The sequence below is a fragment of the Lygodium microphyllum genome, chromosome 2, assembly GCF_053477565.2.
Source record: "Lygodium microphyllum isolate KBCC chromosome 2, Lygodium_microphyllum_v1.1.10, whole genome shotgun sequence".
In the NCBI taxonomy this organism is placed as follows: Eukaryota; Viridiplantae; Streptophyta; class Polypodiopsida; order Schizaeales; family Lygodiaceae; genus Lygodium; species Lygodium microphyllum.
The window spans coordinates 162,312,396-162,339,767 of record NC_141136.1 but is presented as its reverse complement, the minus strand read 5'-3'; the positions used below and the strand labels follow the sequence as shown (position 1 = coordinate 162,339,767).

Below are 27,372 nucleotides of genomic sequence, written 5' to 3'. Positions count from 1 at the left end.
TTTCGCATTTCTCCTGCATTTTATTATCTTGTCGCTTGAACAATTGTATTTTCCATTACAATACTATTATCCAACCATTAAATTGTTGAATGTAAATGTCCCAGCCCAAAACTTTGGCCTGCACCCAAATTTAATGAACCGATCTTTTATTAAGGTTCATTCAGTCTTATAAATTGTGTGCACAAACTGACACATTAATTAATTTCATTTTTATTGATTGAACCTTTCTCACTGATGGACCTATCCACATACGCATAACTCATGCAATGTCCTGAGCCTGCAAAAAGTCAGTTCCAAAGATAAATACATCCCCATGACATACTCCCCTCTTGAAAAATGGCAAGCATCCTTGATTGCATCTCAGTGTGACTGAAACATGGCAGCCATATACTAGTAATACATGCCACCACGTGTTCCACACAACATCTGCAACTGTTACAGCCACTATAAGTCACACCCATATATTGCACAAAAGAGAAAATAGCATTTCCTTAACAAATAGCTGCCAATAAACCTCGAATGAGCATATAGCATCACCAAGACTTCTAAATATATAGAAACCAATCTGTTTACAAGGAAGCACAAGTATTGTCCCCTATTGACCACCAAGGGATGCTCCAAATCTACCCTCTACTGTACCTATCTCATTCTGAGTCAAAGTGGATTCCAGTGGAAATGCCTCTAAGTAAAGTTGCAACAAATATGGTGAAATCACTAAGTTACCCTCTTTCATTCACTGGAAGAATTTTGAAGCTTCACCAAATAGCAATGCGAAACTTTACCTCTTAACTTTCTTTACTTGTGTGCCAATATCTGGTCAAGAACCAAGGCCTCATCAAGTTCCTCAAGCCTCTTGGCTAAATCCTAAATCTCGTCAAGCATATTCTCTTACACATCTCCATGGGAAGCTTGGCCTCGTGCTAAGGGAATAAGCACTTTCTTGCCTTCATCTTCTTTAAGCTTTGCCTTTTCAAAGCACAAGAGAACCCAGCCACTCTCGAGAAACTCTACATGTCTAGCGAAGCCAGTTTTCCTTTTCAAGAAAGGGTGGTGAAACCCTGGTTTTTGCACTCATTACAACAAGCAATTAATGCAAAAAATAAATGATAAGTTGAAAATCCAGTACTTAATCACTTTGGGGCTAAACTTCCTCAAGAAATTAGGCGAGCCCACACCAATTGGGCCAAAAACTTTAGCACTCCTTGCGGTATTTCTTCTCACATGAATTCCAAAAAATGATTACAATGGGGAAGCCTGAAGCTCTGAAATTGGAAGACTATGCCAAGAACTCAAAGTCCTTCCAAGTTCCCTCACCTGAAATCTTCCCTCACCTGAAAGAACTAGAAATCCTTCCAAGTTCCTTCAATCAAGATCCCTTTAATTCCACCAAATCGAGCCTAAATCCTTCACAATTCTGAAACAGCTTCCTGTTCTTTAACCAACAATCCTAAAACACAATTTGTCCCTTGATTTCTTATTCCAGGGAACCAAATTAAGTCTTTTCTTGTCACATGCAAACCAACCCTATTGTGGACTACCACCAGATCTTACCAATCTGTTTTCCATTGACTAAATTTACAACAGCAAACTTCACAAAATACTAGGGCATGCATGCACACATCCAATGCAGCCATGCAAACCCTAATTCTTGCTGATTACGGACCTAGGATCAGCAGTATCCCAACAGCAACACTTCAGCTCCAAAACTGAGACTAAAATCATCAATTTTCTTCACCAAACTGCACATGCATCATGGATGTATGAGAGAGAAACAGTGGAAGAGAGAATTCTCTATTTTTCAGCCCTTGAACACACTGAAGCACAGATTGCCTACAGCAAATGATGCATTAAATGCTATTGCTAGAATTAAATGCTACTCCAAATGTTCCATAGCTATACTCTCCTTCAATCAATCTGGGATAACCAATACATGTAGCAATCCCAGTGTCTTTTGCTAATCATACTTGACCTTCTCACATACAATGCATGTATGCACAAAGACATCAACATCACACCTCAAAGCTGGTCAATTAAAGAAAGATGTGAATTCACTACTTTCACCATTGCATCTACCATCAATGACTTGATGCCCTACATACGGTGGAGCACCACCTTAAATATTTGATCACAATTTCTTCGTTACAAATAGGCAACCATGCATCAAAGAAAAACATTCTAAGAATATAATGCTCATGACGTTGACCATCAATCAATTGATCATAAATACTCTTCAGTGTGCACATACTATGCCTTCATCTCATCCACTTCTTGACAATAAGCAACGGATATAATTCAAAGATGTGTTTCTTCTTTCCATCGACATGAACAATTTGAAATGGAATATAGACAAAAAGTTGACCCATCATGTATGATTTCTCAAACAAATTTATGTGAGTCAAAAAAAGTCTCAAAAAACTAATGATCTGACTAAACAACAAAATAGGTATCTAGCAGGAAGCGCTTCCATACACAGAAAGCATGAATGATTTCTCAAACAATTTTATGTAAGTCAAAAAATGTCTCAAAAATCTAATGATCTGACTAAACAACAAAATAGGTATCTAGCAAAAGTGCTTCCATACATAGAAAGCATGAATGACAGGTAGCGACTCTTTCTCATGAAACTGCAAATTCTTCTCAGCACCCTGCAAAACTCTTCTCTCATAAGCCATCACACAGCCATCTGCATGAGAATTGCATCAATGCTATTCCCATGGGCCACATACATTGCATTGTACCACAAAAGCTTTTCAGAGATCACATAAATCAAAACCGGATCCAAAGCAAGCTTTTCCTTCAAGTGGTCAAAAGCTGCAATCTCTTTTTCAGCCCATCTGAAAGGCACTCTCTTCTTCTACAAAGCATAAGGAGGAGAAGCAATCTCTGCAGAGTGGCAGATCAACCTCCTAAAGTAAGAAAGTAGCCCAAGGAGACTACCAATATCAAGTAGATTTGACCAATCTGGCCAAGCATGAATGGCCTCTACTTTGGTTGGATCCATCCTAACATCATCCTTGGAGACCATGCACCCCAAAGTGAGTGAATCTCCTCTGAGAAAGCTCACTCTTCTTGCCATTAATGACCAGCTGATGCTTGATGAGTTCCTGAAAGACTATAGCTAAATGCTTCCTATGCTGCATTTAGTTCTTTGAATTAATAATAATGGTAAGAAAGAATGTCCCCACAAACATCCATGCAAACCAAAAATCCTGTCCATCATCCAATCAAATGTTGCTACAACATTTGTGAGCCCAAACACAAACTACACATCTTTCCAAATGCGTTTTTTATTATAACTCATTCTTCAAATCCAGTTGGCTGCATATCACAAATCCTTCCAAGCCATCAACAATATTCTCTAGCCTTGAAGTAGGAAAACAGTTCTTGATGATATTCTTGTTTAAGGTACAGTAATCAATGCACATACACTATGAAGGATCTTTTTTTTGGATAAAAGGACAAGTGAGCAGAAAGAAGATGAACTAGAATGAATCAGCCCCAAGTCTCATAATCTCTTATGTCCTTCACATGTGCCATAATCTATTCTTGTAGGGCTGCACTTACTTTGTATGTCCAATTCCGTGGCATACTACTTGGCACAAGTTCAATCAAATGAACAGCACGCCTCAAGTGGATCCAAGCAAAGACTTGCAAAAACTTTCTTTATATTGCTCAAGAAATCAGTCTTATCTTTATGTAGCTTAGGAAACTTTACTTCATCTTCATTGTCACTCTAATCCTTTGCAAAAACCAAGTACACAAGAAAGATGGCTTTTCATACAAGTGTTTTATTTGTGAAGAGGACAACCGCATGGCGTGTGACTACCCTAATAAAGAGGGCAGACTACTGTGGTCACAGAAGCAAGTCATTCAAGATCATGTATTTCGCCACTCCCCAAAAAGAAAAAGCAGTTTGCTAGTTCCACTCAATGGCTAGTTCTCAAGGCATTCATCCTTGTGATCAGTCATTAATAGACCACTACCCAGCAGTACCAAATCATCAAGTCCAAGCACGCAGCAGTAAAGAAAGAGCTGCCATTGGTACAGGTTGGATCCTACTGGTGCATGGAGAAACTCCAAATAAGTTTCAGGATTCACCTAACACTTTTTGGTATTAAATGTTTATATACAAGGAAGTGTTCACATGGCTGCAGAAATGTAATACTAAACATATAGAGATTCAGTACTTGCTTTGGAAAGTCTTGTTTGTGGTATGATATCCATCTTACTCTATGCAGATTATAGATTGCAAACACACCTTGCAAGCATTGCAGGTAAGACAAACTCGCCTTTTTAGCACATGATCACAAACTGCAGACTTCCTATATGCATGTGAGAAGATAGAGATAGTTTACTTTTACGTATGCCTGTATAGAAGCAGCAGTTCATCAGCAAGCTCCCTACAAGGGTCTGTCAGCATGTTCTCATAGTGTTTCAACAAATGTATCGAAGTGTAAGATCTATAGCATGTTCTTGACACATGCATGGCTCACTGGAGAGGACTCCATGGCCCTCCACAATCCTACTATCAATGGAGAAAATTAAAGGATATGTGTATTGACCCCACAAGTTTCAATAAGATTGCCCACACTTGTGAAATAGATATACTGCAGTAGCTACTTAAAGAATATCAGATGAGAGTCCAGACCAGTGTGACATCATGTCAAGTTGGCATAAAATAATTGAACAAAGATTAATATCAAGCCCTGACAACAAGTTGTACAGCCCCATAAAGAGCAGCTAAGAAACTTTTCAAACCCCAGTTCAGCAAATTTCAAATTACATCCAGCACGAACTCAACTATACAGGGGGGAGGGTGACAGCTTTGTTACCTTTCCCGGTCCAGCTTCACAATGTTCACTGCCCCTTCATCTGTTCCAGTGTAATGACTTCCTTTCACTAACCGGCATGGGATACCAACATGATCAGCTAGAACCTACAGTTGACAGGAACAAATATCAAAGACTCTAGGACGAATGAAACTAGTCCAAAGAAATCTGCAAGCTTACAATTCACCAAATAAAAGATACACATAGAGGTGTCATAAGACTCCTGATATATAGGCCAATAGGCATTCCATAGATGCTCACAAGCCCTTTCTCTAACTTGACATTGCTACAAGGCAACATCAACAACATAATAGTGTCATACCTTGAATAGCAAAGCTCGATGACGAGATAATCCAATTTGAAGACAGCCTAGAGGTAGGACAATGTTGTTCAAAGTTGTCCTCAATTCATAGCTTCGTGTTCTCCATCTCCTTAGCATATCATTTGCATCCACTACAGGACCCCCCATGTGCTGAACAACAAGGTCTGCAATCTTCTGAACAAGACCACTATGCTGAGGAGTTAACCCACTGACTCCACAATCAACAGCGAGGCAAAGAGCTGCTTGCTCCAATTGTACAAGATCTTGGTCTATTGTCCTATTAACTAAAACCACTTCATAACCAAGTGTATCTGTCAGAGGTGTGGCTTGTAAGTCCACCAACGAGGGCATCTTTTCAGAAGTACCGAAATCAGAAACTACACCATAAACGTCGTAGAAGCCATCCATAACCTTTTCAGCATAATCAAGTACATTGTAATTCTGCAAGTTCAAGATTTACGCAGAGGTTTTTAGGATTTAACTTAATCTTGTTAGCTTAACCCATTGGCTTACATCCTTGTAAATTTGACATATATATGGCATATGTTTTTTTGGACAAGTGTAACACTGATATATGTGTGAGTAGAGGACTGAAGCATCCAGAAAAAGACAGGTGAATCAATAACAACAGGTGCAAAAATGATAATGGGGAAACGATTTTCCTAAACTTCAGGCAGAATACTTATAATCTGACCGTTTCAACCTGCTAATGAAAACTGTCATGTTAAAATACACTTCAATACAAAGGGCTACGTAAGAAGTCCCTGTCAACCTTACAGAAATTAGAAGAATCAGATACCCAGATGTAACAAAAACGGAGAAATGATTATCACTTTCAGGAGGAGAACACGAAAGATACCGATCTTCAAGGTTCGAAATAGATCAAAACACATTTGACAGAACATTTTATAGAGCTTTAGAACCAACAATGAGAAGCTCTCCATTATTCCAACTGGCATGTGTCAGAAACACACATACAGATGGGTGGCTTCAGCTAAAGTGCAATAGATGAGGCAACTTATGTGCATGTGTCTACACGTTCATCATTTTTTTGTGCTTTTTCATAGCTTCCACCTTTCCAAGCTAATCCATTTGTATACCAACTTTTTCAAGACTTAGACTTAACCTTTTCACAATATGCGTTACCAGCTTTTTCAAGGATTAGACTCAATCTTTCCAAGATATAGGTTAGAAACTCTTTCAAGGTTTACGCTTGATATTCCAAGGAATAGGTTGACACACTTATATCTTCCAAAACCATTGGCCAATATTGGAATTGAAATGATCAATTATCTTTTCCCAAGTCTTCTTACAAACCATCCATTGGCTAGGGTTAGGGTTTCGCAAACCGCCCTCTACCGTTTCCAGATCTCTTAAGATCTGTAGTGAATTCGGGTGTCCTACACTTGGACCCATTGGCTAGGGTTAGGGTTCAGCAAACAACCCTCTACATTTTCCACATCTCAAAGATTAGTAGCAGATTTGGGTATTCTACTCTTGGAGCTCTAGGTCGATCATAAAGATATAGGTCTAAGATCTAATTATAACTGCTCAGAACACATGTCCAAGGTGTGCATGACAACAGGTGCACAAGAGGGACTTGCTGCCAACTGCCTTGTGCACTTTGAGGGACTAACATGTGCTGTTTGAAGAGTCAATTGCGGCTCCTATTGGTTGTTCACCTAGGTCTAAGGTTCAGTGACACTTGAGAGGTAGCTATTACCCTTCGAGTGAATTTTGTTGTGGCAGCTATGCTACTAATAACCTAGAGGAGTGAATTAAATTGGTGATTTTAAAGGATTCATGCATGATACATGCAAGAGAATGGAATTTGAGAGGAGAGAAGTGGCAGAAGCAATATAAATAAGCCACTTGAAAGTGGAAACACCTAACACATACAATAAAGCATAGTGCTTAAAAATCAAGAAGTCAATTGTTAGTAACTAAAAGTAGTTTTTGAGAGAGTGAACTTTGTCCACATTTTACATGACAAACAATGGAAGGTCGAGGGTCGTGGAAAAGTTCAAAAATAGAGTGAATATAATGATGCTCAAAGGTCATGATATTGAAATATCAACGGTCTTCATAATAAAAGGTCACTATTATAATAGAAATAAATGGCTAGCCTTGCTAGGCCATCGAATTTTTGCAAAACCATGAATCCACTACCAAAACATAGTTAACCAAATAAAAAAAGGAGTAAAAGATTTCCCATACTTCTAGACTTACAATTGTAGCAATTGTTATATATCAAAACTTTAATAAAAATATGACTTGTTCAAATTCCATATCTTATGATCTAGTAAAGGAAAAAGCAAAGCTGTTATTTAAAAGAAATGCATAAAAACAAGATGCTCTACTTACTATAAAGGGGTCACATGCACAAATAGAATTAAGAAGACAAGTTGCTAGGATGCACAAACAAATGGGGCCTCGTTATTTTCCACCATGTATCATATGGTTTACCCCTTTCAGAGTTATTTGTGCAGTCAGATTTTCTATTACCTCTTGGCTCAAAAAATAGCCATACAGTTACAAAAGATGGTAGTTTTTTTGCATCCCATTACCACCATTTTAAGTGCTGCAACAATTTTTGCTAAAGATCTGCTTAAACAAGAGGTGCTTTTGCACTCTTTATGCTCCTCTAGGCTAGGCACCTTGACATTAAAGTACAAACATGTCAATTCTCTCCTTATGCGGTCAGCTACAACTATACTACTAAGTAGGAGAGTCTATGTGATATCATGTTAGTAGCCCCTAAGCCAACCATCATTCTCTTCTTTTCTTTGTAGGGATATTTATATTGATGGGAAGTGGCCATTCCATGCCAAGGTAGTGTTTTGGTATCTAATGTGGGACAACTATTTCTTCTCCCTCTTTTCAAGTATATATCAATCAAGGGTAAGATTTAGCAAGAAAATTTGTTTTCAAATTTTCATACATTCATCCACTAGTTTCGTTGAATGTAGATATCATCAACATGTCCTGTACTTGATGACATGTCCTTGACAACATCATCCTAAAGGCTCGCAAATAGTCCAATGCTATGGTTGTCAATCCAATGTCCTTGAGAGTATCATCACTACAAAGTCTTAACTAGCTCAAATGACAATTGGAAGCCCAATGGACACAACCCTCAACCACCTAACTTTCCCAATTCCAAGTACGCTGCTTTAACTCAACTCCATCTTCTTAGACTTCAAATCTTTGAATTGACCTCAAGTTTCTCCTTACCTCACATGTTCCCAATCCTCAACCAAAGTTCCTCCATTAGGCAATCCTATGCCTTTCTATGGGCCTCAATATCAAGTTTGTAAGACCCTCAAGCTCACATGTGTTGGGAATAAAGGGTCACCGTGCCTTTTTGGGTATTCGAGGGTGCACTCACCCTCACACATGTACTTTATATATATTTTCAAAAACCTAAAGTGGTACGGTTTGTCATTGTACCCACATTGAGTGTCGCGCTCTCACTCTACCTCACTCTCTACTCTGCGCTCTTTCTCTCTCTCTTGAGAAACTGTTGTACTTGTCTCGATCCTTGGGCATTCTGCTCACAATAACAAATTGGTAACAAAGCACAAGGTGTGCATGCTTCTCAAGGCTAGATAAGCACAGGCTGGTCAGGCAACCTCCAGCGTGAGGTGAGGGCAGCAGTTGTCAAGCAATCGTCAACGTTCAGCAGGCACAAGCTAAACAGTCGGCACCGTCAAGCGACGCTAGTGGACAGCAAGTCAGAGTCAACACTCGACGGGGATGCAATGAGCAGGCAACGGGGCAGGTCAACGGTATCAATGGTGTCTCAAATTTGACAAACATTTTGTCATTTTTTTATTATTTTTTGCAATTTGTTCCCTTCCACTGACAGCTGTTCGCATGCCCATGCACAATTTGCAATTTTGACCTGAAAATTTGGGGCTTTTCCTAGATTTGGGGATTTCGATGCAAAGCATGACAATTTGACTCAGAAATTGCAAATTTGGTGCACATTTGCCTAGGAAATTTGGGACTTTTTCAAACTTTAGTGAAAAATTTTCAATTTCACTCAAATTTTTGCACATTCGACCCAAGAAAATTGAGGCTTTTGCAGAATTTCATCAATTTGTGCAAGAATGGCACCTGGCGTCTGCACTTCGATACATGTATTGATGCAATTTGGGGGGATTTCCTTTTGAAAATTTGGGGCTTTTGACCACAATCGTCAAATTTATGCCCAAAAATGCATTTGGAGCAAAAATTGCAGCAGAATTTTGGGGATTTCACAAGCAATTGGTGCATTGGCCTATAAATGTGGCTGTAATTGATTGTGGAGTGCAGTAGCAAACATTCTCTAATTCTAGAAATCAATTTGCAGATCTGAAATTTCTGCAATTTCTTGATTTTCACTACTAGTTGGTATTTGCAATGTAGGGAATAAGACCAACACGTATGGAAGAAGCAGAGTGGGATGATTTGGTTGAGCTTTTCACACTCTACCATAGAGCTCTCAGTTTTAGACAACTTGCTCTTTAACGTTGAGAAGCTAAATTCTACATATGTGGCAAAGACTTGAAGAATTGTATGCTCAGAAAAGTGCAGCCAGCAAGGTTTATTGGGTGAAAAAGTTGATGGACCTTTGCATGAAGGAAGATACAACCTTGTATGTACATTTGAACAAGTTCAACTCAATTTTCAATCAATTGATTGCTTTGGATTTCCACATTGATGATGAGTTCAAGGCTACTTTCTTGCTATGCACTTTGCCTGAAAGTTGGGATACTTTCAGCACAACTTTGAGTAACTCAAATGCTCAGCTGTTATATTATGATGTGGAGAGTTCTTTGCTGATGGAAGAACTCAACAAGCAAAATAATTCAGCAAACAAGTCTTCTAATGCTTGCACACTAGAGGCAAATTTCAACAAAAGGGTAGTTTTGAAAATAGAGCATGTAGCAAGTCTCATGGCAAAAATGTGGAGTGTCATCATTGTGGCAAGAAAGGGCACTACAAACAGGATTGTTTTCAATTTAAAAAAAAGAAAGGCAAAAGCAAAAACACTAAAAACAACAAGGCTGAGATAAAAGAACAGCCAACCTGCAAAGAAAAGCAGTGTGAAAATAGAGGTAAATGTAGTCACTCATGAGAGTGACAATGACAGTGATGTACTTCTTGCTTCTTCTTTGAGTACACATGTATTGATTGCAAATTCTAATGATGACATGTACACTTGGATGCTTGATTCAAGTGTGTCTTTTCATATTACACCACATTATGAGTGATTTCTACAATGGTGGTGCACATGCATTGATTGCAGATTCTAATGATGACATGCATAGTTGGATACTTGATTCAAGTGAGTTTTTTTGTATTATATCACATCATGAGTGGTTTTCTGACTACAATGGAGGTGCATGTATTGTCCACTTGGGGGATAACTATGCATGTAAAATTGCAAGTATTGGTAGTGTGAAATTGGAATTTCAATATGGCTGTGCGTTTGTTTTGCATAATGTGAGGCATGTACCTACCTCACCTCAAGAAGCGCTTGATAAGCATAGGGCGGCTAGATGACGAAGGCTAACACACCACCTTTGGAGATAGCAGATGGAAATTTTGTAAGGGCTCTTGCATTGTTGCCAAAGGCTCCAAAAGTGATACTTTGTATCCTTTGCATGTATCTAGAGTGTGTGACCATGTAGTAGCCATAATCGAGCAACCAAGTGTTTCTTTGTGGCATAGCCGGTTGGGACACGAGTCAAACTGGAATGAAAGTGCTTTCTTGTGTCAGTTATTTGCCGTCTTCAAGGTTTACTGATTTTGAACAATGTGATCATCATACTTATGGTAAGCATGCTCAAACGTCACATAAAAAATCTCTCTCTAAAGTCTTCACCCTTAGAGTTGGTACATTCAAATGTATGTCAGATGCAAGGGTTATCTCAGGGGGAAAGAAGTATTTTATTACTTTTGTTGATGATGCCACATGCAAAGTATGGTTTTATCCAACCCGTCGTAAAGACAAGGCCTTGGATAAATTTAAAAAATTCCTGGCACTTACTAAAAATCAGACCGACAAGACATTAAAGTGTCTTCACGCTGACAATGGTAGGGAATATGTGTCCAAAGCCTTTCAGCACTTTTGTGATAGCAAAGGGATTAAAAGGGAGCTCACCGCCCCTCACAATCCACCCCAAAATGGTGTTGTAGAGCATATGAACAAGACCATTCAAGACAGGATCTATACAAATGATGTCACGTGCTACTTTACCTCATGGATTTTGGGCACAGGCTGTTATGACACCCGTATACGATTAATTGATCACCAAACAGGCCTTTTGGGGGACGAAAATCCCTCAAGAAGTGTGGTCTAGCAAGCCACCTTCGTATGCTCACTTGAGAGTATTTGGTTACAAGGCATTTGTGCACATTCGCAAGGAAGAATGCAACAAACTTGAGTCAAAGTCTTGTAAATGTATTTTCCTAGGATCCAGTGATCGAGGTGAAATGGGATATAGGTTATAGGATCCCAAAAAAAGGAAAATTGTGCGCAACAATGATGTTATCTTCTAGGAAGATTGCATGCACAAACAACCTAAAAAGACTAAGAAAGTTAAAAGGGTTGCATTCCAAAAAGATGTACCAATAGGACAACAAAGGATGCCCGCTAGACAACAACAAATACCTATTGTAAATGTCCCTGAAAATGCAAGGAATAATACTGAAAATAATCAACAAGATATTGCCCATGATGTACCACAAATTTAGCAAGAATAGATACCTTTAGAACAACCAGAATCAACTATACAGCATGCTGAACCTGCAGAACAACAAGCTGTTAATATAGATTTGCAGGCTAAACAACCGGCAAATCTTGATCATTGGGTCTGTAGGTTGACCAGAATGCAAAGACAGTCAAATAGGTTTGTTCCTGGTATCAATTATGTGGCTCATTCTACCATGTTGACAGATTGTGGTGAGCCGTCACGCCTCAAGGAAGCAATGACAGTCAAATAGGTTTGTTCCTGGTATCAATTATGTGGCTCATTCTACCATGTTGACAGATTGTGGTGAGCCGTCACGCCTCAAGGAAGCAATGGACAGAAAAGACAACAAGAAATGACATAAGGCTATGTTGTCAGAGATGGAATCTCTCATGAAAAATGGCATTTGGGATTTGGTGCATTTGCCTAAAGGGCCAAAAAGTGCTACCCTGCAAATGGGTTTACAAAATGAAAGTCAATTCTGGTTCTTTGCCAAGGTACAAAGTACGACGAGTTGCTAAAGGATACAAGCAAGAAAATGGATTTGATTTTGATGAAATTTTTTCTCCCCTAGTCAAAATGGCTGCTTTGTGAACCATTTTGGGCTTGGTTGCATTTGAAGATATGGAACTCATGCAAATGGATGTAAAAGCAACTTTCTTACATGGTAATCTGCATGAGGAGATCTATATGCCACAGCCTAAGGGTTTTGTTGCAAAGGGGAAAGGGCACATAGTATGTGAACTCAACAAGTTGAAACAAGCACCACAAGAATGGTATCATGATTTTAATACATTTATACAATCTCAGGGATTCCATAGATCTCAGGTTGATCACTACATATACACTAAGAAGACACTTGATGGCAGCCTTATTCTCTTGGTTTTGTATGTGGATGACATGTTGATTGCAAGCAAGGATGTTCATGCCTTGGACTCCTTGAAACAAAGCCTACACAATAGTTTTGATATAAAGGAACTTGGTGAGGCCAATCATATTCTTGGCATACGTATACTCAAGGACAGATCACAGGATCTTCTCTATCTATCACAGAAAGAGTATGTTACTAAGGTTTTGCAACATTTCAATATGGAGGGGGAGGAAGCCATTGGTGTACCGTTGCCTCCATATGTGAAACTAAGTGTAGAAAACAACCCTGTCTGATGATTGAAAGGTTGAGATGGCCAAGATTCCTTATGCTTCAGCTATTAGTAGCTTGATGTATGCTATGGTTGCTACACATCCTAACATTGCATTTGCAGTGGGAGTGATTAGCAGGTACATGGCATATCTTGGCAAAAAGCATTGGGAAGCAGTGAAGGGTATCATCAGATACTTTAAGCTCGCAAAGGACTTGTGTATTTGCTTTGGAAAGCATAAGTCATATGTTGTTGGCTTTGCGGATGCAGACTATGCTAGTCATCCTGACTGCACGAAGTGTACTTTAAGATATGTGTTCACATTCACAAGGGAAGCAACCTCTTGGATATCCACGCTACAAAAGTGTGTTGCATTGTCTACTACAGAGGCAAAGTATGTGGCTGCCACTGAGGCATGCAAGGAGGCTTCATGGCTTTCACATTTGGCGAGAGAGCTTGGCATTACAAAGATTCCTATCCTCCACTATGATAACCGGAGTGCTATCCCGGAGTGCTATCATGCTAGCATGAAATCTTGTCTTTCATGCAAAGACAAAGCACATACAAGTGAAGTATCATTTTATCATGGATGTATTAGACAGCAAGAGCACTGAGCTTGTCAAGGTACATACAAATGATAATCCTGCAAACCTTCTCACAAAGGATCTTCCAACAAAGCAGTTTGCCCATTGCCGCCAAATGATGGGGGTTGGATAGTATATGTGTATTTCAGCTTTGTACATACATGGACTTAGCTAATTCTTTTCTCTACCTTCGGGCACATTGCCTTTAGGTGGGAGGTTGTTGGGAATAAAGGGTCAACATACATTTTTCGGTGTTTCAGTGTGCACTCACCCTCACACGTGTTAGCAGAGTATTTGTCAGCTCATGTGTGAGTCTGAGCTTGATCTGGGCTGGGCATTTTTATTAGGTATTTTAGGTATTTTTCTAGTGTGGCATTTTATGCCATTGGGGCATTTTATGCACCAGTCGGCCAGCATTAATGCTGTCCGACCAGCATTATTGCTCCCCACTTTTTCAGCCTATTTATACTCAGTACTCCTCCTCAGTCATTATCATCTTCACCATCTGCAGACTCTGTTGAGAGAGGAGCCAGTGCCAGTACCACTGCCCACGCAGCCAGTGACTCACTGTTGTATGCGACTGCCTCGTGTTCAGATATATGGATTCCATTTCCCGTGCATACATCTGAGTTCTCATCTGTATCGTGTTCTTTTCTTTGCTCTTTTTGTCTTGTGTTTCAGCAGTTTATTTCAGCACACGTTTATGCTTCCACCGCTGCTCCACTTCTGACATGGTATCAGAGCTCAGGATCTGTGCTCCTGCTGTGTTTTCTTGCTGATTTCAGGACTGTTTTGTACCCCTGCTGATCAAGTGGCTGCTGTCGCAGCCAGGCGACCTGTTTTGGGGCTGTTTTCAGCCTGCGTTTTTTGCAGTTTTGCCGTCGTCTGCTGCCTATGCACCCTCTGCTGCCTGCGTTTTTCATCTGCAGCTGCTGGCGACAGTTTTCTACCTGCTTTTCTTCAGTTTACCGCCTGCGTTTTGCTGATTCAGCGTCTCTCATGGCTGGGTGACTGTTACTTCAGGCCGTTTTTTCTGTTTTTGGCAGTTTTTGATTGATTTTTTGACTTTCTATAGCAGATTTTGTCTTCTATTGATCAGATTTTGGGTTCTATTGCATGTGAACTCTCATTTTCTGAAGTCTGTGCTTGTGTTTAGGCTGTGTTTCCTCTCTAAATTCCATCTCTTCTCTACTTCTCTTCTTATCCTCTCCATATGGCTCCTCCGTGCACTTCCACTAATGATAAGTTACATGGCCCTGATTATCTCACATGGAGTGCTGTCATGAAAGCTTGGTTTGTGCAGAAGCAGTTATGGTACATCGTCTATGGAGCTATTGCTCAACCTCTCCATCCTTCTCCTCTTCCTGAAGATTTTGATGAGGACAACCATGAGGAAGCGGTGCTCACATGGGACTTGGACGATGCTCGTGCTTACTCGGTGTTGCTTCGGTGTATTTCTAAAGCGGTCTTACCGGTGGTTACCTCCTGTAGGACATCTCCTGAAGTATGGCAGAAGTTGCAGCAGATGTACGAGGCACCTTCCACCATGCGGGCAGTCACACTTTATGGCCAGCTCCAGCAGATGAAGTTTGAGCCAAACGATACTATTCAGTCTTTTCTTCTTCGTGTTACGCACGTACAGGACCAGCTTCGGCACATGCAATCTGCTCTTCCCAAGGCGCATCTCGTCGGGACGGTCCTCTACAAGCTCCCCCCGGAGTTTGATGGACTGGCCAATGCTTTGCGGGCGCAGACATCATTGACTTCTATCAGTTTTACACATATGACCTCGATGCTTCTTGAGCATGAGACATCCTTGAGATTACAGGGGCGGCTTCCGGCACATTATGGAGGGGAGGCTTATGTAGCTTCAGAGAGGGGTGACGGGAAGAAGAAGTCGAAGGCCCAGTGTTACCACTATGGCAAGAAGGGACAGTTGCGGAAGGACTGCAAGACGTTAGCGGCTTCCGGGAAAAAGGAGTTGAAGAAGAAGCGGGTTGTTGATTCTACCGATGAGTTCTCCCCTTCATCAAACTCCGACTCAGATCCTCCGACCAAGGTGAAGTCTAGGGCGCAGAAGGGATCCTCTTCTTCGGATCGCGGGAAGGGCTTGGTGGCCCCTTCCTTGGCTACTTTCTAGTGGTGGTGATGAGGTCATCCCTCACGACTCTCTTCTGCCAGAGAGGGAGTGTGAGCGGGTGTTCAGATGGGGAAGCCACGCCTCATCTATACTTTTTACAAGTGCACAGGTTCCAGAGAGGGACGTCCCTGACGCATCAACTTCAGACTGGCGGAATCAAATCCTGGAGCTGGGATTGACATCCAGGTTCATGATGAGCTAGTTATCTGACAGAAAGCAGGAGGCTTTCGTCTGGAGCTCACATGAGGGGACACTTTGGCGGCCTGGCCAAAAGCGGGGAATCCATGGTCACCTATGTTCAGGGGCATTTTTGACAGGATGGTCTTGTAGGCTCTTGCGAGACATTGGTGATGGACACAGAGACATGCTATGCTCTTCTCTATTTTCAGGTGTTTGCTACGATCGACATCGACATCAGGTTTTCTCCGAGGCACCTTGGTGGTGGCTTGATCACCCACTGCTTGGGTATCCATGGTTCTACTTGGTGGTTCTATGTTGTATAGTTTCTGATCCCTTTTCATTGTACTATTGTATTGTAATAGATCACTCATGATCTAAGAGAGGGTGTTAGCAGAGTATTTGTCAGCTCATGTGTGAGTCCGAGCTTGATCTGGGCTGGGCATTTTTATTAGGTATTTTAGGTATTTTTCTGGTGTGGCATTTTATGCACCAGTCGGCCAGCATTAATGCTGTCCGATCAGCATTATTGCTCCCCACTTTTTCAGCCTATTTATACTCAGTACTCCTCAGTCATTATCATCTTCACCATCTACAGACTCTGTGGAGAGAAGAGCCAGTGCCAATACCAATGCCCACGCAGCCAGTGACTCACTATTGTATGCGACTATCTCGTGTTCAGATATATGGATTCCATTTCCCGTGCATACATTTGAGTTCTCATCTGTATCGTGTTCTTTTCTTCTCTCTTTTTGTCTTGTGTTTCAGCAGTTTATTTCAGCACATGTTTATACTTCCACCACTGCTCCACTTCTCACAACATGTACTTTATATATATTATCCAAAACCTAAAGTGGTACACTTCGTCATTGTACCCACATTGAGTGTCATGCTCTCACCCTATTCCTTACTCTCTACTCTCTCTCTCTCTCTCTCTCTCTCTCTCTCTCTCTCTCTCAAAAATTGTTGTATTTGTCTCGATCCTCACGTGCTCTGTCCATGACAACAACATGTCCTTCTTTACTAGACCCATGATTGTTGACTCCTCTCAAAATACAAAGTCACTAGTAATTGAAGAATAGTTTATGCCATAGAGATGGCCAAGACGAAGGAATTTAACACAACTTTAATTGCATTATTATAAAAACGGAGACCAAGAGATGAAATATTGTAAAAACAAAGACCAAGAGATGAAATATCCAGCAAAAGAGTGGCCTAGCAATCCCGTGGATGTGAAACAATAGATGAGATACCAACCTTTCCATAAGATTTGGCAAGCCCTCACCCCAACCACTCAAACCACTTGAATGATTGCACAGCTGCCAAACAATTGGTCGTAACTTCCCATCACCCACGACCACATGGCCACTGTGTGTCACAAAGGTGTTGCATATCAAACCATTAGTCCTAGGAAATAGATACCTCTTCTACTCTGAACCATCATATCCTTTATCTCGCAAAATACAATTCTCTCTTTATACACAAAGTTTTTGACTTGCCAATAGCTCTATGTTAAATTAACATTGTCCCCAAGGCATTGCCTCAAAGTATATACACAAAGGAGATGGTCATCTTGTCTAAGGATTGGCACTCATCGAGTTGATTGCATAATGGACTAGACTAGACAGCCATATAATTCCTTCACCTAATTAAGCTTGCATTGTATGCTTGTATCGGTAAAGGGCAAACAATTCGTGTTGATTTGCAAGCTACTTTGTGTCGATGGGGTGGTTCACTCTTCCTAGATTTAGTACATAAATGTTAAGAGTTATCTATCCTATCTATATATATTGACACTCACCAAGTTGTAAACTAAACAGCAACAAAACTTATTCGCCTACTTGAGCTAGCATTGGATGCTTATATTAGTAAAGAACCAACTGTTAGAAATTCTATAATACTATCATCATAAATAAGCTAAATTGTTCATAAGAGGAGGGGAAAAAATTCATCTTCCAGGTAGGTAGAAGCTCAACCTTTACATGTAACAAAGCTTCTCCTAGATCCTACATGGTGCAATCTTGGACAACCATCTTCAAAATGCTCTATAGCTTTTGGTGTCCAAGTTCAAAGTCCAAACCCACACACCAATGAACTCTTTAAAATTGGTTACTATCTTATCTTTCAAAGTCCTTACCAATTAGTCCTCTTTTGAAGCCCACCACCAATCAAAATTGCAAAGATATTCAACTAATCCAAAAGCTCCTCAATCCTCAATGATCTGATCATGTTTTCAGCAATCTAGTTCTTAAGGGACCTATAACCCATACATACAATCTCAGCAACCTCCTCCACGTGAGGACTAAAAAGAGTAGCTCACATGCTAAGAGATCCACAATTTGAGCCTTGAGATTGTCAAGCTTTTTCTTACTCATTCGACATCGGGCTTAAGATAAAGACTCCACTTTTGGAATCGAAGTAATATGGGGATCTTGTGCCATAAAGGTAAACATAAGAAAATATAGGAGCTTGACCAAAGATGTTGCTGGTCTCACCACCAGAATATGTTGGTGGCTAATTGGAAGCTCTTTTTCAAAACACTGGCCATCATTAGTAAAGTACATTTTCTCAAGCAAGTAATCATGGCCATTCCTAGGGCAAAGGAGCTTCACTACTCTTCCACAAAAGCCTCCATCTTGTAGAGTCTCATGCTAACAAAAATGACTACCACCTCCTCTTTACAGTCATATACAAATTCTAGCAAAGAATCGTGTCCACTTTTAACTTGAAATATTCATAAGCACTAAAGATATTCAAAGAAAATGATTACCTCATATACACAAGTCAACGTTTCACTTTCACCCTTCTTGTGGGGATGGTCTGAAAGGCTAATCCACCACTCAATATGACAAATCAGCAAGACACTACTATTTTCCCATAAAAGCATCTTCTATAAAAGTCTTTTACAGCACCACTGTCAGCAACAAAACCATGAAACCAGCCTTCAATAACCTCAAAATAATAACAACAAATTAGTGATCAAAATAACTCAAAGATGGGAGCTCGACTGTTCCTACTCACGAACAATACCTGTTGGCCCAAACCATGGTGCCCCTTGCAATATTTCTTTAAACCGTTGAAGAGATTGGACTTAACCGAGGAAATGATCAAATTTGACAATCAACTAGCGAATCAAAAGTGCTCCAGTTGAAGAGATGGCTAAGAAAAGAGAGAGAAACCAGGACTAGACTGATCCAGTCAATTAATCCCCACAATAGGAAGGTGCAAACAACATATACACAGGCTGATCAATATGCATTCCTATTGATCTTTTGTTCCAAAAGCTTTGTCTAACTGCCATAATGCTGTCCAACCCTGACATGGCCACTGTCCACACATTCTCCATAGGTGAAAATGAAGAAATTCAGTCCCAAATCCTGTATTCTTGCTGCGGTCAAGTTGTGAGAGCTGAAAGGAGAGAGATGAAGTTGAATAATACCAACTCTATCCTTCCAAATGCTCCCTTCAGCTTAAGCCTTAAAAAAGTCCAAAAGCTGATTCATATGGTCTGCTTGCATAAACGAGCTGCTCACTAGGACTGCTTATTATAAAGTAAGCTACTCACTAGGCAAACTTTTATTGTGACAACTATGAGGTCCAAATTTTCTTATTTAAACAAAGTTTTGCATTGCACATTGAGAAAACGCATCCCAAAGTATGAATTAAATCCAACATAAGTCTGGGAGTGAGCCTACCTTGACCTATTCTTGTCTTGTGCCTTTATCCCTCACTACCAATGCAATGTTCTCACATACCAAGAGCTAGGGATACAAAAATTTAGATTTAATTGTTCAATTTAACACTATTTTAAGTTTAGTTGAATACATTAAAGATAATGCTGATTCTAGTGACAATCAATCATAAAGGTAGCAAAAAAATCCAATCGATGTCCCTTGGGCATCAACAAAACATTCATACTTCTTAAAGCTTGAAATCCCTATAGCTAGCTATCTTATGTCCTTATGCAAAAATTCTCTTTTTCAACTTCTCAATGGACGCCACCTCATATTCTTATTAAGACCTAATTCCCCCTCACTTTGCAACATTGCTATAAGCAGCAAGTGGTTCCATCCTCCACAAGAAGCATTCTAGATAAGCTCAAATTCTAGATTTTGAAATGAAGTGGCAAGCTTGATGGATTTTTCCTGTATGGACATCTTTGCAGTACTAGTCTTTAGATCTCATGCTGTCTAGTAGGCTATGCACAAAACACTCCCATTGATCTTCATGTTTAGTTTGAGGCACTCGTATTCAGCCTTATAATATCGCCTAGAGTCAAAAATGGTACACGCGTCATCCCAACTTTCGAGTGCAAAGTGTGCATCACTACTGCCCCAAGTAAAGCCTTTCCCACCGAAGCTAGTGTGAGCAGTAGCCTTCATTCTCACACCTGAGCACAAGTGCATCATCTACCAGCATACATTAACCATATAACTTCCGATCAGAGACCTTGTTTTTAGATCTCATGCTGTCTAGTAGGCTATGCACAAATCACTCTCATTGATCTTCATGTTTAGTTTGAAGGACTCACATTCAGCCTTATGCTATTGCTTAGAGTCAACAAGGGTAGTACACATCTCCTCCCAACTTTCAAGCCCAGAGTGTGCATTACTACTGCCCCAAGTAAAGCCTTTCCCACCGAAGCTATTCTGAACAGTAGCCTTTGCTCTCAATCCAATACAAGTTCATCATCTACCACCCTACATTGACCATCTCCCTTCCAATCAAAGACCTTGACTAGCATCTCTGCTCCTTGTAAATGAATAGTGGAATGAAAAAGTAAAGTACTTTTGGTAAAGTTCTCCCCATGACACAAATCATAAATTGGCCATCCCCATAAAACTTTTTCCCAGAAACCAGGAATCTGAAAAATCAGCACAAACAGCAGCAAGCGCCTTGCACCATCCACAACCAGCAAACACAAACAGCCATAGGCACTCTTCTCCCCACCAAATCTTCTAGCAGCAGCTATCAAATACGGCAAAAAATTGCCACCACTGCAGCACGTAGACGAGCACTCTTATCACTCACTTTGATCCCGTTGGAGGTGGGAAAAACTGCTTAAAACAAAAATAGGCAAGACAGATGCAACCTCAGTTTGCTTACTGCGAAAGAGAGAGAGAGAGAGAGAGAGATGAGCCAAAGAGAAAGGCTAAGAGCACAAGAATGTGCATTCAATTGAAGAGCAGAAAACCAAGTGGCACTTCTGCATTGCCCAATGCTCCACCAGTAGGGCACCACCTCTATGCTGCAACATCACACGTTTTTATCCACATAGCCACTTCATCGGCATAAGTTATTCTGCAACTTGCTCCAGATAACTAGGTTGGATCACACCTACAGGTTTTTGCCCCTCTCAATAAGTCGGACTTGTGGAGCACATGGTATAGTCCTGGAGGGGAACTGTCAGCCATGCATTCCAAAGCTCCTACTTCAATCATACACCCCTATCACTTTATACAAGTAAGTACACTCTCTGGTTAGACAGAATTCTTGACTATGTCAGCAAATAGTTTAAAGATGCTCACTTCAACCCTGTTCAATGCAGGGGCAAGCATGTATTCTTTCATCACCCATTCTAGTAGCTCTCTGCATCTTCAAAAGTTGGGATGGAGTTATAGATCTGCATTATCTATTATTCGCAATACTCTGTATTCATGGAGGAATAGTGAAACCTACATCAAGTCAAGCTGCAATGCAGATAACCACAATGCAGCCTGACAGGCCCCCCAAGCATACCTGCGTAGCTTGAGCCAAATTGAAAACTACAGGCAGAACAAGTTCAAATTTCAGACAATCAGGGATGCATGTGATGCTTTGGCTTTAAAGTCCTACCCAATAACGGTGTGCAGTGAACTCAGCAGGTGTATTGCCAGGCGATGGTGGACGACCAAGGCTGATCCTTTTTGCTGCCCTGATCTGTAATGCCTCAGGATCATCCTCTGCGCTTTGATTTGACACACTTAGCGCCAATGCCAGCTGTACTTGATACTCCTCCTCATAATAATTGAAATTCGTCGATGGCTGCGCCTCCGTGATCCTCTCTGCTGCATTCGTCGTTGGAGTATCCAGCCTTGACCTAGCATTGCTCTGGGTGCTAGAAGAGGAAGTGAGCCGGGTGTGCCGGGCATTTGCAAACCATCCGGAGAAACCTGAGGACGTCCGCTGGTCAGGGGTCAAAGGAGTGGAAGGGGAGGCAGCCTCGATTTGACCCACGGGGTCGGCTCGGATGAGCTGCGGGCCGCCATCAAGCACCCGTGCAGCCGCAGCGGCGGCGGAGACGTCGTGGGAGGGGCGGCCGTCGAAGCTGTCCTGGCTGCTTCCAATGTGGAGCTTGCGCAGGATATGTTTCATGGTCAAGGTCAAAGGCGAGGAGGGTGGGGGAGCGGGTGATGGGATGATCAGAGCGATGAAGATGCTTTACTGGATGGATGCAGGATCGCCATAGCTGCTACAGATCTGCGAATCCTAGCTTGCTCCTGCGCCAACAGTCTGTCGTACGGGATGTTAGGGGTGGCCATGGATCCTCGCGCAGAAGAGGACTTACGATAGTGTATGTGTGTATGTGTGTGTGTGTGTCTCTCTCTCTCTCTCTCACTCACAGAGGACCGGAGAAAAAAAATCAAAGAAAATACAAAACAAAAGAAATAAAAAAGGGCCTCCTCGCTCCCTCAAGTCCCTTCACACGCACGATCTCCTTCCTCTCTCCCCCCTGCCTTCCTTCTCACGGCATGGTCCATTTCTTCAAACCCTTTAAAATTTTCAAGGTCCTTTTTGTATTGTTATTATCATCGTTCTTCTTCTTCTTCTTTTATAAATGATTTTTCACCGTCTTCCCTTTTGCTTTTGCGGCCACTTATGTTCCCAAATCTTCAACGGGCAATTTGTTTGTTGTAATTTAACGTCCTCATTAGTATCTTTGGCACCTCGATTGGCCAAGGCCCAAGAATTTACATGTGCCAAGAGATATCCTATGGCTACTCAATCACTCCATACACCAGGCGTGGTCTCAAAGCTCGTGATTTCTCCCCTCCTACTCCTCCGAGCGTCATTCTTCCTTGTAATTTTTTCTTGCAAATGAACAAATAGGTCGACTGCATTCTTCTTTTGCAACACCGCTCATAGCTCTCGCACATGAGAATAATGAAAAAGCATATTGATGAACTTTATTAGTAGGAGTGTGCTTTTGTGTAAATGAGGGGAAGCATGCGTGTAAGGTCAAGATGATGGATATCAAGTGATTGTAAAGAGATCTATCAACTAGGAGATAATCCAAATCAATTCTGAGCTTCTATTTTGGCAAACTAGTTCTTGACTGCTTGATGACACGCACATTGTGAATTAGCCTAACTCATTTCCTCGATGTGCACAATATGTAATGGCTTGCTCTTTTCCATAAGCATCCTCGATGGTGTTAACTTCTCAATCCTCTTGATCATTGTGGCTACTTTGAATGCACACAAACCCCTTAATTCGATGCCACGTTTCAATTACTTGTGAACACACTTAGTTACCACACGTTTTTTTTAGTTGTTTGTCTTTTGTCATTAAGCATTTTGCATACACTCTTAGGTTCTTACAATTTTACTAGGCTAAAGCATCATATTTAAGGAAACTTGATTAAGCATGTTCCATCAAAATTTTAGGTTCTTGGAAATTTTAATGGAATATTGTCCTTTATAGACTTACATGGAAGGTTGTGGGTCTTGAAGATGACCAAATCCTAGAGAATAGAACACAGATGCCTTTTAACATTTTGCATTTGAAATCCTCGAGAATGTAATGATCTGCATTTTGTGATACACTTAAACAAAGGAAAAAGACTTAGTTACTTAAAGCTAGATTACAGTTGCATTGCTTGGTGCAATATCCCTCTTTGAAATGGAAGTTGTGAATGTCTAAGTGTGATTCCTGTACAGTACATATGTTGCTTGATGCAACATGCCTCTTCAAAATGATATGTTTACATCTCTACATGTGATTTTTGATAGCTTGGTTTCAACATGGGCATCTAAACAAACATAATGTTGTCAACATAGTAATTGTGAGGGATTGATAGAGAAGTATTCTCTTACTTTCAACATGGGCATCTAAACAAGCATAATATTGTCAACATGGTAACTGTGAGGGATTGAGAAAGAAGTATTCTCTTACTTAGTGTGATCTGTAGTATTGTTTACATACAATTTGCGCAAGGCATATCATGTAGTTTATAATCGAGCGCACCAATGAAGAATCTTTCAATTGTCGAATTACAAGCCCCCAAAGTGATTAGCTAGTCAAATTCCACTTCAGCTTCTCAACAAATAGGTTAAATTAGTGCAAGCACATATTGAAGTTTATTTTTAATGACTTCATTTGTATGGCCCTTTCTAAACAATTTCAATTGATTGATTTAAATAAATGATATTTGTTGATTGATTTAAATAAATGATCCTTGCTTTCTAAAAGGCATCGAAATTGGAAAGGAATAGAATTGCACTTCTTGGTGATACCCACAAAAAGGAACTCTCCACCACAAATTCATGTCTCATGCATTCAGTTAATTATTGTCCTTTGTTAGTATTGTCACCAAGCTTGAATAGCCCTTGAATCTTTCTTATTCCATTTGTAGAAGCTCGTAAAAATATGTGCTTGAATTTCATGTAATTCTTATGTGTGTTAAAAAATTGGGTGTTTGAGAAAGCATGTTAATGATGTTCTATCCAGAATGATAATAACAATATGGAGTAATCTTGGTTCTCTAGGCACATCTTGCATTCCCTAAAGATGCATCACCTATGTTTGACAACTTAAGCATATATGTAAGATCACTTGACTTTTGCTTTCCTTGTGGTGTTCCACATAGGCTTGCATCAATTTATGTTCCACATAGGGTGTGAAGGTGGATAAAACTCCCCCTTCACACCCTAGTTTTATCACGTTCTCTCCATCCCTTTTGTACATCCTAGCTCCATAATCATATCCTTTGTGTTTCTTCTACTAAAATACATTTGATTGTCCCTTTGACATGGAGATTTGACATAGCCTTTTAGCAATCAAACCATGAAAGTGGGAGAGGGAGAGAGAAAGGAAATGTGATACAAGATTAGATACAATGTTTCCCTAAGCATTGTGTGGTTGATCCTTCCATGACCTTAAGTTTATGGATTTCTTATTGGCCAAAAATGTGATATGCACCTATTGCTCGTATTGAACGAGTTATAGAAAGAATACTGAACTTGACACACCATATTGTAAGAAATAGACTAGAATGCATTAAATTATCATCTCACACTTCCAAACTAATGTTTTCTTTCATTTTTGGCCTCCCAACATGTAAAGAAGCCTAACATCAATTATGATAACAATTTGCCAAATACAAGTTTTGATTCTCAAATGTTTTGAATATATCAATGCTACAAGTTTAAATAATATTAAATTATACAAGTATGCATGCAACTTTTATTAACAAAATCATTGTATACCCACACACTAATGTTTCTCAAGCAAGAATATAAAACTGATGGTAATGATAGTCATCCACATCCACCTCCAATTATTGTGCTTGCTTGGTAACTTATCTCCACTCTAAACTTATGGCAATGATCCTAGCATGGGAGATATGATGCAACCATTTATCTAGTTTTCTCACTCACCAAGGTGAGTGAGTTCAATAAAAATCATGTTCTAGTGGTGGCAACATCCCATGATACGTTGAAAATACGTGGATAGCCTTCATCACTAAGTACTAGGCCATTGTTTTTTATTGTGATGAATGTTTAAAAGTCTTGAGTGGTAAATGATACCTTGCCATGTATTGCATGCGAAGTGAAGTTAATTCCCTTGAGAGTAAGCACCTAAGACTAAGTTCCCTAAGGTTGAAGATGGCATAGAAGTCCACCCTCGGCAAATCTCTTACAAATCAAGACATTGACACCATACTTGAGCTTGACATGATTGTAGAATGATAATTAGACTTGGCAAATGTACGCCCTTATTATCATGTACATCCTACTTCTTTGGGGGTTGTGACATGGTTTAATTAGACTTGGCAAATGTACGCCCTTATTATCATGTACATCCTCCTTCTTTGGAGGTTGTGACATGGTTTAATTAGACTTGGCAAATGTACGCCCTTATTATCATGTACATCCTACTTCTTTGGAGGTTGTGACATGGTTTAATTAGACTTGGCAAATGTATGCCCTTATTATCATGTATATCCTACTTCTTTGGAGGTTGTGACATGGTTTAATGCTTAGCTTTAAGATATCATGGCTATGATGATATAGCAAGGTGATGAAGATATTTACCACCTCTTTTGCTTTAAGATAATAAAACTTTGGAACAATTCCTTTCGGAAGGTGATGGCAAAAGTAAGGTTGCATGATTCCACGAAGTTGCTTGCTCCCATCAAGTGCAAGTTACTTTTGCTAGGGAGTCTTATTGGATCTCGAGGATAATAAGAGCAATAGTTATGAAGCAAATTTGGTGCATAAGAAACGTTTCCAATCATGGGCAAGGTCAATTTGTGAAGGGACTAGTAGATGTTGTTTAGCTCAACCTTTAGGAAGTCGTAGCCTTTACTAAGCACCTCAAGCATGAAAATTTTACCTTCAAGCTCATTGATAATACCTTGAAGAAGGCTTTATAAACTTACTTTTGCTTTTTTTGGTTTGTAGAATGGTTATGTATGGGAATATGTACGTATCAATATCTTAATTTAAATTAGTTTTGCTCATGACTAAAAAAAAGTTATGGTCAAAAACATCTATGAACACATATTGGAAGAACTTTGTACCATTTCATTCTAATTTATGTAGTTTCACTTAGGGACTTGATTTCTCATGATCCTCAAGTCCTCACTAAACAACATTTGAACTATTGGGCACTTTAAAATCATGAAGTTATACCAACACAAATGAAACATATGAAACATTTCTTGCTCAATTTTCATATGTCCCACTTTTTATATTGAGTTCCAATATTCATCTTAATAAATTCAAAACTCAAAATACAAAATATTAACATGGTAAGAGTTATTTTAAGAAGTTATAGATCCTAATCTCCCCAGAAGTATCATGTGGTCTTGCAATGCTTGGGGAAAAAGAAGAAAAGCAAATGGGAAAACATCAATATAATGATTAGAGAGTTAAAAGATTAGAACATAAGTATAGAAATTAGATAAGAATGGAGAGCATTTCAATATTAGAAAGTATAGTTATTGGAATATTGAGCACCTTACTCTGTCATGTATTTTAATGTTAGATAGCTTTAGATGAACCAAAACATTGTAAGGATACACATACAATGGGTAGCACCAAATATCTATTCTTGTTGGAGAAATGATATTATCAGTGATTACAATTGACACTTCAAAGAGATAATGTTTCTCTTAAATAATCAATGTCAACATGTGAAACTATTTTAATCAAGCTAACATTTATGAACAAATATGG

At 39.9% G+C, this 27,372-nt stretch overlaps 1 protein-coding gene across 1 annotated transcript in view; it reads right to left on the bottom strand.

The window, feature by feature from the left end:
- LOC148040562 (Protein kinase superfamily protein) overlaps positions 1-22,551 on the bottom strand; it is a 38,164-nt gene extending 15,613 nt beyond the window's left edge. Inside the window, exons 1-3 of the mRNA XM_087700888.1 lie at positions 21,767-22,551; positions 5,152-5,592; positions 4,833-4,936 (exon numbers count right to left, since the gene is read on the bottom strand). Of these exons, the coding sequence (XP_087557014.1) occupies positions 4,833-4,936; positions 5,152-5,592; positions 21,767-22,285 (1,064 nt within the window). The 5' untranslated portion in view covers positions 22,286-22,551. The remainder of the gene's footprint in view (positions 1-4,832; positions 4,937-5,151; positions 5,593-21,766) is intronic.
- Between the last annotated feature and the right edge of the window lie 4,821 nt (positions 22,552-27,372).